This window comes from Dunckerocampus dactyliophorus, chromosome 6 (assembly GCF_027744805.1).
Source record: "Dunckerocampus dactyliophorus isolate RoL2022-P2 chromosome 6, RoL_Ddac_1.1, whole genome shotgun sequence".
NCBI classification, from domain to species: Eukaryota; Metazoa; Chordata; class Actinopteri; order Syngnathiformes; family Syngnathidae; genus Dunckerocampus; species Dunckerocampus dactyliophorus.
The window spans coordinates 9,212,946-9,225,773 of record NC_072824.1 but is presented as its reverse complement, the minus strand read 5'-3'; the positions used below and the strand labels follow the sequence as shown (position 1 = coordinate 9,225,773).

At 40.4% G+C, this 12,828-nt stretch overlaps 1 protein-coding gene across 2 annotated transcripts in view; it reads right to left on the bottom strand.

Annotated features, from left to right (window-relative positions):
- zgc:154142 (uncharacterized protein LOC555481 homolog) overlaps positions 1 to 12,828 on the bottom strand; it is a 36,651-nt gene that overhangs the window by 1,751 nt on the left and 22,072 nt on the right. For both annotated transcript variants that reach the window (XM_054778081.1, XM_054778082.1), the window contains 14 exons: positions 10,646 to 10,891; positions 10,384 to 10,569; positions 9,473 to 9,582; positions 9,295 to 9,395; positions 8,582 to 8,859; positions 7,557 to 7,720; positions 7,288 to 7,471; positions 6,994 to 7,212; positions 5,704 to 5,838; positions 5,386 to 5,607; positions 4,811 to 4,993; positions 4,591 to 4,703; positions 2,262 to 2,356; positions 1,900 to 2,189 (listed from right to left, as the gene is read on the bottom strand). In XM_054778081.1, coding sequence (XP_054634056.1) covers positions 1,900 to 2,189; positions 2,262 to 2,356; positions 4,591 to 4,703; positions 4,811 to 4,993; positions 5,386 to 5,607; positions 5,704 to 5,838; positions 6,994 to 7,212; positions 7,288 to 7,471; positions 7,557 to 7,720; positions 8,582 to 8,859; positions 9,295 to 9,395; positions 9,473 to 9,582; positions 10,384 to 10,569; positions 10,646 to 10,891 — 2,526 coding nt within the window. The remainder of the gene's footprint in view (positions 1 to 1,899; positions 2,190 to 2,261; positions 2,357 to 4,590; positions 4,704 to 4,810; positions 4,994 to 5,385; positions 5,608 to 5,703; positions 5,839 to 6,993; positions 7,213 to 7,287; positions 7,472 to 7,556; positions 7,721 to 8,581; positions 8,860 to 9,294; positions 9,396 to 9,472; positions 9,583 to 10,383; positions 10,570 to 10,645; positions 10,892 to 12,828) is intronic.

Sequence of the window (12,828 nt, the reverse complement as noted above, 5' to 3'; positions counted from 1 at the left end):
TGCACTTCTGTGTGAATGCTGCTGGCCCACCTCCACCCATCAAGACAAAGAGACTGTGACTGACAAAAGGGCCCACTCCATTCATGCCGTTGTTCTATGGAACAAACGTTGTCAGGTGCTGAAACCAATGCACAGAGTGAATCCTCTTCCTGCCTGTTTGGAGGCGAGAGGCAACATGCTTGCACATGGCAATATATTGAGGCCGGACAAATTATGGAGTTCATTTTAATTTGTTGTGTGATTAATTTATTTATTATCGTCCCAGGCCTAGTGCCCATGAGACATTTGTTTTTCTGAAAGAGAAATCTTGTCACGTTTAAATCTCGCAAGGTCTTGTGACATCCCTATTACATCATGTATGAGAATTCTTGAGAGAGTTCTTTGAAGTGCAAAGATTTAGTCTGCCTGTATTCTTCCACTCTGCTGTCTTTTGTTTTTTATAAGTCCTGACTTCCGGCATCTGATCTATCGATAACATAACGGGCCACTTCTTCAGTCGCCGTTCATACAGACATTGGGTGGACAATCATATTATAGTCAATCATTATACGAGCGCCCCAATTGGCTGTGATGCCACTCGCTATGCAGAAGTGGTACGGCAACACCATTATTATTATTTGGCACTTAGTACATTTTACAGTTTTTCATTTTATTTAATTTAAATTGCTTAAAATTATCAATAATATATAATAATGTAATTTATTTTTATTTATAATTTGAAGTGCTACAAAATGCAATGGCTGGAGTCCGTACAATGCAAAAACATTTTCAATCATAAAAATGGCCACATAAACAAAAAATACAAATATAAGGCATTTAGAAGATGTTATTTGTAGTGTAATATCTGTCATGTTATGTGCACCTTTAAAAGGTGGAGCATGACTGTAGAGTTGCTGAGTGTTAGCATGGTTAGCAGTGTGGTGAGTGCCAATGACTGGCGTGAGTTGTGGCTGACAGCATCTCCTGTGTGAATGTTCACTGCACTATTGCAGTAGTATTTTACTATACTGGCCACTAGGTGTTACAAACATGGTGCTACATTGATGAGACAATAGCCACCAATATGTCTGTGAATATTCTCATTCATCCAGGTCATTGTATTCTCAGGGCATTACATTTTCTTCAGTTGGCTTGCATTCAGTTGTCTTAAAAAACAACCTGAACAGTCCAGTTGCGTTCAATTGAATGCCCTGAGAATAGCCACCAAGTATGCTGTCAATGCGAACGTGTGAGTCTATGTAAAGTCTATTTATGTCTAAGACATTTTATTTTCAATGACTATGTCTACTATATTGGGTAATATGAATGTAAAAGTGACTGTAGGCGTGTTATTTTATGTCTACAGGGCAGTAATAATGCTAAATAAAAAACCTATTTAAGAGATCTTAAACAGGGTTCTATGGTCTAAGTACAAAAATATTCCATTTATAAATAAGGAATCCTACTTCACTGAAATTCATCGCGGTTAATTGGTTCCGGACAAAACCGCGATAAATGAGGGACGACTGTACCATTATGGCAAATTACCGTCTTATAGAGGGCATTAGCATCCTCAAAAAGTCATCAAATTTGGCAAGCACATGTATTCTGGGGAAAATGTACGTATTTAAACCCACAAAACCCGCTCAATAGCACCGCCCGGGAAGAAAATACTAGTATCCGATCAACACAAAATGTGGTATGTGTATTCACCATGACAGAATGTATGAAAATCATCAGAGAACATCCACTTGACAACACACATATAATCGGCCATTTAAGTTTGTACATGCCATTTCTGGGGGGAATTTGCCTGATCGCCACCAAAATCGTTTTATGATAAAGCGCTGTGTGAGTTCTTCCCCCAGTGCGGGATAAATATACAAAATATTAAATATCCCAAAAATCAGAAGCATCCACCTTTTTCATCCCCCCAGCCCGTGACAAAGCAGGGTGTCCCGGCCGCCATCACCACACCCGCTTGGGGCAGACATATGGGGCTGATCTCCCTGGTCATGTTGACGGGCTGGGCCAGATGCACCAGGGCAATGTCGTTGGTGATGTCGCTGCGGTCGTCCTCGTAGACAAAGCCCTCGTGCCGAATGATCCCGTCCACCTTGTAACAGGCCTCGGCTGAGGGGACGTCCATAGAGGAGTTCATGTGGTGCTTCCCCAGGCACATGCGCCAGAAGGTGGGTTGGTTCAGAGGGCTGAACGGCAAAATGTAGTGCATAACATGAGATGTGACGCTCTCTGAAGAGCGATCCATATTGCGGTCTTACACCATGAAGCAGTGGGCAGCTGTCAGGATCCACTCCTCGTGGATCAAAGAACCCCCACAGCCATGCATGTAAGGGATGGGAAGCATTGGTGTGGCCTGGGGAGGAAACAGGATGCAGTTTTACAAAATAAAAGCCCTTCAAATAGTGTATTAACATATTCAGCAGAACACTACCACTGGACACCTCTGAGGTTTGTTCAATTCAGAATTCAACCAAAATTTTAGGTCAAAACAAGCCTGTCATGACCTCAGTGGGAGTTGCTTTTGCTTTTTCTTTAGCTATGTTTGCAGGAAGGAACACCTTCAACATGGTGCATCATCGTGCTCAAGAAGATTAAGGTAAACTGTTTCTTCTTTCTAAGGTACAGTGGAACCTTGGTTAGTGTTGCACACTTGATTTTCTCGCTAAATCTGGCAACTTTCCAGACCCTCTTGGCGACTTATTTTTTCAAAAGCAACTACAGTGTTCCCTCACTTATCACGGGGGATATGTTCCCAAAATAGCCCGCAATAAGTGAAATCTGCAAAGTAGCCACTTTTATTTGTTTACAATTATCATATATGTTTTAAGGCTGTAAAACCCCTCACCATACACTTTTTACAAAAATGGCAAAAAATGTGTAACAATAGCAACGCAACTCTGCTGACAAGCTAAGCTAAGAATGACTTTTATTGTTATATATAGGCATGTCATGATAACAAATTTTGCTGGACGATAATTGTCCCACAAAATATTGCCGATAATATCATTGTCAACATTACTCCGGGACCAATTTTTCATTAATGTAATGATAATACAGTATATAGCATAATAAGGTGAGTACACCGTATCAAAAGCAACTTTAATTTCTCAAGAGTATTTAACATTGTAATTGGAATGTCAAGAGCTTTTAAATAAAATAAATTAAACAAACAAACATAACAAATTAAACAAACAAACCAAAAACCCCAACGAACATTAAAATGGACACATGGACACACCTAAATAAACAATAAATCACAATATTTCTGATTTTGAATCAGTGTCACTTTTGTTGTTGCCTGGATACTGACCAAAAAAAAGGAGAAATAACCCAGAAATACTCTGAAGTTCATATTGTGTGTCAGTGCAGCCATCAGCTCATTTGCATATACACTGCCTTTATTGACTTATAGCAACATTGTGTGTGGAATACGCTGTTTACCTTCAATGGATGTGACATTTTGTCCGACTTTGGTCAAAGTACATTTTAGATGCAGCAAAATCTGTTTGGTGCACAATGAGGTGGGAATCAGCTGAAACTTAAATTGTGTTATTTATTTAATTGTCTTTGTCACAAAAGGGCTGAAATTGACATCAGATGGTGTTTTATACGCAACAGGCACAAAGAAAGTATTCCATCGTGTAGCACATGACACACACGGGTAGTGAGTGCACACGGAGTGCGGCTGTTTGGGTGAGCTTGCTTGCAGCCCCGCCTTTCCCCGCTGAGACAAAGAGACTGAGTGACTGACCGGAGGGTTCACTCACTCCGTTCATTCACAGAACCAATGTGCCCAGATGTTGAGATAAATGCACATAGTGAACCCTTTTGTCATCCAGTCTGTTTGGCAGAGCGAGAGGAGGAAAACAAACACACATGCACATTTATTGAGGCCTGCAAAATTATGGACTTTGTTTTTATTTGTCGTGCGAATAATTGATTAATTGATTATCGTGACAGGCCTAGTTGTTCGTCGTTCTATTAACAGCGGTTAGCTTCTTCAGTGGTTAACTTCTTTTTACACTAGTACGACACTTAATAATAGGGATGTCAAGAGACACTCTTGAAATCGAGACGAGACGATACATGAGATTGGGTCAACGAGAACGAAACGAGACAAGATTTTAACATTACTTTTAAGAAAAGTACAATGAAAAAATATAAAAAATCTATGACAATATTTTGCAATCTACTCATTTAATTTCTACTACGTTACCTTGCGTTGATACTCATGAGGCTACTCTGTTCTGCACTATGTGTGTATGCTGGAGGCCCTGCCTCCCTCCTTGGTTTATTGTTCATCAATTAGTTGTGGTTAACTTCTTTTTACACTTGTATAACACTTAACAACGGTAACAAAACATTCAGCAACCATGTCTTTTGCTTTACTGTTAACTGTGGTTAACTTTATTTTTATTTTTACATACGCCATACGGCAATTTGCCTCTGTCATGCCACATTAAAGTCAAAACTTGAGCTTTGTTTTTGTTTCACTAATAGCAGTGGTTTGCTTCTTTTTACACTTACATTACATTGAAACTTGAGAACGTTCTTAGGGTCTTTTTGGATGGCTGGGTTTGAGTGTACCTGCATGGAGACTTGCCAGGGCCAGGAGTGGGGGACGGCTTCTACTCCATTAACCACCCTTGCGGTGCCCGTGCTGGGGGCCACTTCCGGGTTACCACAATCTTCTGGCCAGCCTGGGAGAATATACCATCATGCATATTAAATACGCTGATAACAACGCATTCACAGGTATAATAACGTCAGAAATGTCATTTTGTGCTATGAGTCGGAAAACACTCACTAATGGTAATGTTGTCCCATGGGTTCGGAATGGGAGGAGGCAGAGTGGGAATTACACTGGCATCAGTGGTCCAGTAACCACGGAAACCCTGCTGATGGTTGACTCCATTGCTCAGGAAGCGAATGACCACTGTGTCGCCCGGAACGGTCATTTTGGGGGGCAGGGCGAAGCCACAGAAGCGACCTGTGCATGTACAGTATATGTTATTGTTATATGTAACAAACGTCAATGAGTCCGTAAAAATATAGTACAAAAATTCAGTATATACTGTATTGTATTACATCTGTGTGTGTTGCTTCTTTTTTTGTCTTTTTTGGTGTTTTTTTATTACGAAATGCCACCACAAAAGGCTACCACTAATGAAAATGTGATGATAAGCATAGAACCAGAAATGGAAATTATCATGAAGTGCGAATACCGTACACTTGTCTGTCATGGTTGCTCAGTACAATATGGCTAAGACGACAATCTTAAATCGGCCACAATAATAAAAGTGAAGCAGCTCAACTCCTGACTTCTTTTTAGACTTTAATAATCTTAAAATGTCTAGTGCTGTCATAATAATGTTTTTTGACCTTGTGAGGCCATGCTTTCCCCGTTGAAGACCTCCACATAGTCCACACAGTTCCCCAGCACGTTCACAGCTTGCAGCTCAAAGTGAGTGAAGACAACATGGATGCTTTTCACCGAGGGGACCTTGATCCTCCATGTACACGCAGCCTGCCCCGGATAGTCTTTGGGCCAGTTGGGGCTGGTGAGTTCACCCTGGGCGCTGCTGAAGCTTCCTCCACAAGGAGCTGCATGTGAGTGGACAAGAGAACAGTGTTTACAGTGTTCCAGTGTTAGATCGATATACAGGAAAACAGAACTCGTCTTGACTGGACTGTTTTTACCTTCCGATGGGTCCACTGCCTTCCATGTGGCCATAAACCCCGTGTCCACCACCTTGTCATTGGAAGAGAAGCTGATGTGAAGTGAGTTCCCATCACTTACCCGGTCCATGGGGGGAGTGTGACTGCAGTAGGTGCCTGAACACACAAGGGCTGTCAGTCTCTCAAATAAACACCAAAAAAACATGAACAAAAATTTATATTATTTAATCTAATTACAATAAAAAAAACAAATATTAATTCATATACATTTAGTAGTTTTCTATGGCGCTTTAATGCTCATTAGGGTCGCGGCGGTATGCTGGCACCTATCCCAGCTGACTTTGGGCGAGAGGCAGGGTACACCGTGGTTGCCAGCCAAAGTCCCAATTATTATTGTTATTAGGTATTAATAATTAATCAAGCAAATACAGCAAATTTATGAATGAAAATGTAATTAAATTCTAAAAATTAAGTACAAGCACGAATAAAAATGTTAGATTTTAATTGGTGAAAAAACCCAACTGAATGGCTAATAAGAATAATAAGAACCAACCCAATGAAACAATACAATATACCTAAAAATAAATCTAAAATATGATTATTTGTAATTAATAATAAATCAACACAGGTGAATATTTAAAAATACTCAATGCAACATTATATATCATTAAAGTCATACTAGAAAATAATAAACAAAAATAAAAACTAATAAATTTTGGTCAATAATAACAAAATATTTAAAGTAACAATATGTGGATAAATTATATAATTAAAATCATGCTATGAAATAACAAACTAAAATAAAATAAAAAAGACCACAAATAAATGTATTGCCTCAATCAAGGCGGTTGTGTTGTAATCGCTGTTAAGTTCACGAAAAAAAAAATCCTTCTGCAATTCTGCACATTGTAGGCTTAGAATGAGGGTTATAACTACAATAATACAAATTAACACTAGGAATTTTTATTACGAAAAAAAATCAACAATACATTAATTAAACTATATATTTATAATAAATACAATATTTTGCATAATAATAATAAAAAATATACACTAAATGTAAATGTAATAATCTAACATTCCATCAAATATTTCCTAAATTTCTCAGATTCCTTAAACTCCCTGTGGAAATTAATTAAATTAATAATGAGATATAGTATACGATATATATAACAATGAAATCCAATAATGAAACTGCATATGAAATTCACAATTGTTTAACTTAAGAACATCCATTCATTCACTTCCATAGTGTATTTTGTGCTAACCTCAAAACCACAAAGACATGACATAATTGTTATGTTTACATACCTAAACTTCCCGTTCTGTCTGAAATGCTAACTTTGTCATTCAGGCACAGTTGACTCTCCTCCAAGGAGAAATTGCTGAAATGTAGGTGGACTAGTTTGCCTGCAGGTGCTTGGATGTTCCATTGACACTTGGCTTTGTTGCTATAGCTGCTGGGGTATCCCATGGAGGACAGAGTGCCACCTATGCCCGTCAAGTCCTTTGCTCCGCCGCAACCCGATGCTACATAATGTGGCAAGATGATGAAAAACAAACAAAACAACGAGAAGAAAAGATGAGGTTAGCCGTAAACCATACTGTGTTCATTGTAGATGTCCCTGCGTATGATGTTGTTGATCCAGGGGATGTAAGCGGACGAGCGGGTGAACACAGAGGGCTTCTTGTTCATGATGCATCCAATAGGACCAAAGCTGGTTATCCCATGGACTTCCCAAGGACTGCTGGGAGTGTCCTGGCACACTAAAGGACCACCAGAATCACCCTATCACAAAATCAAGGACACGTTACACAAAAACCTGCAAGTACGACATTCTAATATCAGTGCCGTGGCTGCTTTTTTTGTATACCTGACAGACTGACTTGAGCTCATCTGGCAACGTATAACCACAGCAGATCATGGAGGTCTTGACCTGGAACCACCAGTAGTCCATTCTCTTGCAAGTGTTGTACGGGACAACAGGCAAGGCTACCTGGTTGAGAGCCTCTGCAACTTTGGCATTCAAAGAATCCCCTGCAGAACACAGAAAATAATACACTGTATATTGCAACCGTTGTTTGGATTAGGTATCAATATGGTGGAAGTGATTTAATTTTTTACAATGTTATAATAGGTTGACCTATTCAATGGAAGATGCCCCATTAAATTAAATAAAACTTTATTTACATCTGTATGAATGTCAACCAATGCAATAACAAAAACGTCACAATCCATTCACATCAGGAACCAATAGATTTGGTCAGGATTTGGTCCAGATTATAAATAAATCATGTTTTAGCTCCATGACAGTCAGCCAGGTGAACCCGCATTGATGATAAAAATATAAAATATCAGAATTTTAACACTTTCGTTCACATGGGGAACAACATTTTTAGTTTTTTAGATACAATTTTTAGATTTATGGTTTAGCTGCATGATAGTCACCTAAGTGAACCACTACACCACTGATAGACCCGCACTGACGATGTCATAAAAATATTAAAATTTCAATACATCCGTTCACATCAGGAACTGAAAGATTTGATCTGGACTTGGTCTGGATTAGAAATAAGTGATGTTTTAGCTGCATGACAGTCAACTAGGTGAACCACTACAATACTGACGGACCCGCATTGATGACATCATAAAAATATCTTAAGAAACTGAATGATCCTGATTTGATCCAGATTATGGCATTAATTATAACTGAACATGAAAAACATGCTTGGTAGTCATCTTTCTGTCAAATCGTATGTAATGACCTCTGCCAAACATGAGGTACAGAGTGTTATTGACTCATTCTTGTCAGAGAGGAAATTGCAGATTGCAGAAATATTGTCGCTCTATTCTAAATTGTTTTGTTCTGTTTTGTTAGCGTTTTCAAAACTGGCGTACCCGTCTCGTCTCCCCAGCCGCTAGCGTAGCACTTCTTTCCCCCGGGCAGCACCTCCTCCTGGGTGGGAAGGCAGGCGTAAGAGATCTGGTCGCTGACCTCAGCCTCCCCATCCAGCCTGACCAGAGCGATGTCAAACTCCACCGTGGGCACCGTGGGGTACTTGAAAGCCTCATGGCGGTAAATGCCTGTCACGTTCAGACAGCGTTCGCTGGGCTCCGTGAAGGTCAGGTTGTGCTTGCCCAGGCACATGCGCCAGCGGTGCAGCTCATCAGCGTAACTAGATAGGAAGTGCGTGGAAAATACAGTCATCCCTCATTTATACCGGTTAATTGGTTCCCGACTCGACCGCGTTAAATCAATTTCCACGATACAGAATTCAGTGTTAATAAATTTAATATTTTCGTATCATGTCAGACATGCCATGGCTGACTTTATGAAGACTTAAGGGAATGTAATGTAAGCTAATGTCTCAATGTTTTGTGTCATTACTGCCGCCTGGTGAACAGAATACTACATATCACTTGTATTTCAATATGTTTTCACAGTAATAGACCACAGTCTACCACGAAACAGCCATCATGCATTAATTAACTTCTGAAAACCGCAATATAGCGAGGTAGCAATAATCGAACCACAATATTGAGAGGGACAACTGTAATACTTCATAAAAACAAAAGATGTCCTTGGATGGGAATAAGAAGAGTTCACTTACTTGATGAAGCAGTGGGCTGCTGTCAGCACCCAGTTCTTATGAATAAGAGTCCCGCCACACGTATGGAAAAACGTCGGCTCAGGTCGGCTGGCTGGCCACACCTGACATTAAACATGGTCATGTACGCCTAATAATATTGAAGGGTTATGATGTCACTGTGATCGTGAAGCCTTCTCACCTGCATGGACACCTGCCAGGGCCACGAGTGCGGTCTGGCAGCTTCTCCGTTGACAATACGAGACATCACAGCAGGAGGGATGGCAGGTTTGCCACAGGTACTGGGCCAGTCTGGGAAAAAGAACATACACTACTGCTATGTATTTCTTTGTGTTTAGCGTGCTATTACAAGCCCAACAGATTGTAACTGTTGTCAAAGGACATGGCTTTTGATCACTGACAGCCTTTGATTCATCAATGTTCTATCATTGTCTATCATTAGTCTATCATCTATCATTCTATCCATGCTCAAAACTGTGGGAACTTTTTACGATTAAAGTAGTAGAATACTAATTCTAACCCTGACCCGCAAGCCTAAACCACAACTTTAAACCCTCACCCAAACCCTCATTCCCTAGACCTAAACTCAACCTCAATCCTGCAATGCCGGACCCTGTGAAATCTGTGAAACCCAAAGCCCATAACTAACTAACTAACTAACTAACCCCCTACAACCTTACCCCTACCCCTACAACCCTAACACCTTAACTTCAAATTCAGCCCTGACCAAAAAACTAACACCTAACCTTAACCCAAACCCCAAACCTAACCCTAATCCTGCACCAAACTCACACTAAAACTAAAACGCCAATCTTAACACAAACTCCAATCTTAACCCTAACCTAAACCTTTGCCCCCCTGTCCCTAACCCTAACCTAGCCCAAACAATACTCTAATCCCTAATTTTAACCCTAACCCCCAAACACCAACCTTGAACCTGTCCCTTACCCCTAACTCCCAAACCTTGACCCTAACACTTAACCCAAATCTAATTATCTATTTAAACACAAACACAAAACCCCAACCCAAACCCCTTAACACCCAACTCTGACCCTTCTCGGTAGGTTTGCAACAAATGTTGTAATACCCCACCTATGTTGATGCCGTCCCAAGGATTAGGTGGCACAGGCGGCTCAGTTGGTGCAGGCAAGCTGGGGTTTGTAGTCCAGTAGGCCCTGAAACCTTTAGCCTCAGTGAACAAGTCAGAATGGAAGCGTATCATCAGTCTGCTCCCTTTGCTGAGAATGGTTTTTGGCATCTTGGTGCCACAAAATGGTCCTGAAAGGAATGCAAAGAGTATCAACTATTCAGTACTTCTGGTCCAAATTGGTTCATGTGGTACTTCATTACTCACCATGTTTCTGAATCAAGGCATTGGTAATGCCATTGATATCGTACACCATGACGTTATCAAAGCATTTGGACGACAGTAAGTCTCTGGGCTCCAGGTCAAAGTGTGTGAAGGTCAGTGTGATTTTCTTGCCAAAAGGCAGTACCACGTTCCACATGCACTCAGCGTTGGCCTTGTAGTTCATGGGCCAGTTGGCAGACTTGATGACCCCCGTCTCCTCCTTGGAAGACATGCCGCAGCCCTGGATTTCTGACAAAAGTCCCCCATTGTTAGCTTTAATTAGTCATGCATGTACAGTAGGGGTGTCACGGGATCTCACGAGATCTCCTGTGACGAGATTTCTTGTTTGGAGAAAAGCTGTCTTGGGAGAACAGGGCAGCATCATCCAGAATCAGACTGTGAACCTCGGCATTGCTATGATGACTGATAATAAACGTAATATGGAAGTCACCATGTGCGAGGCATTATTGGAAGCGTGCATTAAGTGCTTTACACACACTTTAAACCCTGCACTCCAACCAACCTTTGTGTTCCCAGCGTCAGTGAGAGATGTGTGGATGTTTTTTCTATCAAAGTTGAACAGCAGCACCCTTAATCGCCGTTACCATTAATCACCATCAACATTAATAATGGCAACACCAGGTCTGCTCGGAGCAAGTGTCTGACTATAGTGCACCATGACGGCCACAGTAGGTGGGTACCGCTCTATACTCTGATTCTCCTGACCGCCAGGGAAGCACTGGAGCTGCCCAGAGCGTGCGCCCGACATGAGTGCGTAGTGTTGCGACAATAACTCCGTTTCACAACACACCTCATACATAGAGGAGACCTGTGCTGACAGTTTAGCAGCATGGTCGTTATATTTAGCGAGTAGGGGTGCACATTAAAAGTGAAAGACAGGAGGTTTCTTGCATCATGCATTTATTTGGTCATTAAATACAAGCGCTGAACAAAGGGGAAGTATCTGCCATGCAGGACCTCCACCTCTGATTGTGCAGCAGCAGTGCAATGCCGGTCTGAAAGGTCTGAAATGGCCACAATGCAACCCGACAGAGACATACAGAGCCAAGAAGGCAGAGCTCGGACACAGTCCTCCTTCACCTAGCAGCACCTCGCCGTCCGGGCAAAACACATGTTTAGAACATGGCTCATTGCAGAAATAAAATAAGATAATAATAACAGACAGTGCCTGTGAGAAAACCTGCCACAAACACCAGTTCCTCAACTTTACAGAGTCAAAGATGTCATATTAAAGAAATATTGCATTATTATGATATATTGTTATTGATTATTATTATTGTATGTCATCATAACAGTAGTTAATTTGGTGTCAAAAAATGTAAATGTAATCTTTGAGTATCAATTTCTGGGACAATAAACTTTTTCAAACCAGCATGGTTTTGTGACTGTTAAATAAAAAAGTTTGTTTGTTGAGTCATATTTTTTCATTGTACTTTTCTTCAAATTAATGTTAAAATCTCGTCTCGTCTACTTCTTGTGGACCCAATCTTGTGCATTGTCTCGTCTCGTGAGTTGGGTGTCTCATGACACCCCTAATATACGATGTACATGGATATAGAAAGTACACACAAAGGATTTAGTCAGGCAGATGAGGCAAATTGTTATGCTACCACTCATTGTCTTTTTTTTACACTTCGGAGCATTTCGGAGTATATACAGCTAGACATAAGATGGCCAAGGGAGAGTGGCTGAGATAAAAAAAAATACGTATGAACCATTTTCGCTTGGTGTGTGATCTCATGTTATATGTGCTCATATGTCCATTTGGCTCAATAATAAGCCTCTTATTGAATTAATTTCCTAATTGAGTTCTATACGTTATGTGCCTTTGTTTCCGTAATTATTTATAATTATTACGTTTACATTTGGGAACCAGTTTGGGAACCACTGTAATATATATATATATATGTATATATGATTATGTACGATAACATACTATGAAATGCTGTCATGGAGAACAGTGAATTAACACTGGCGTGTTAATGGACAAATAACATTAATATAAATAATGTATGTGGTGACTGAAGTGATCCTGGCCTGTTCTAGATTAAGAGAAAGCCATAAAAGACCTTTATGTTGTTTTTATGCTTGGCATGATGACAAAGTTCATGCTGCTTTGGTAATCACTTTTGAAGCTTTTACATGTGTGGGACTGAAGGGCGAGA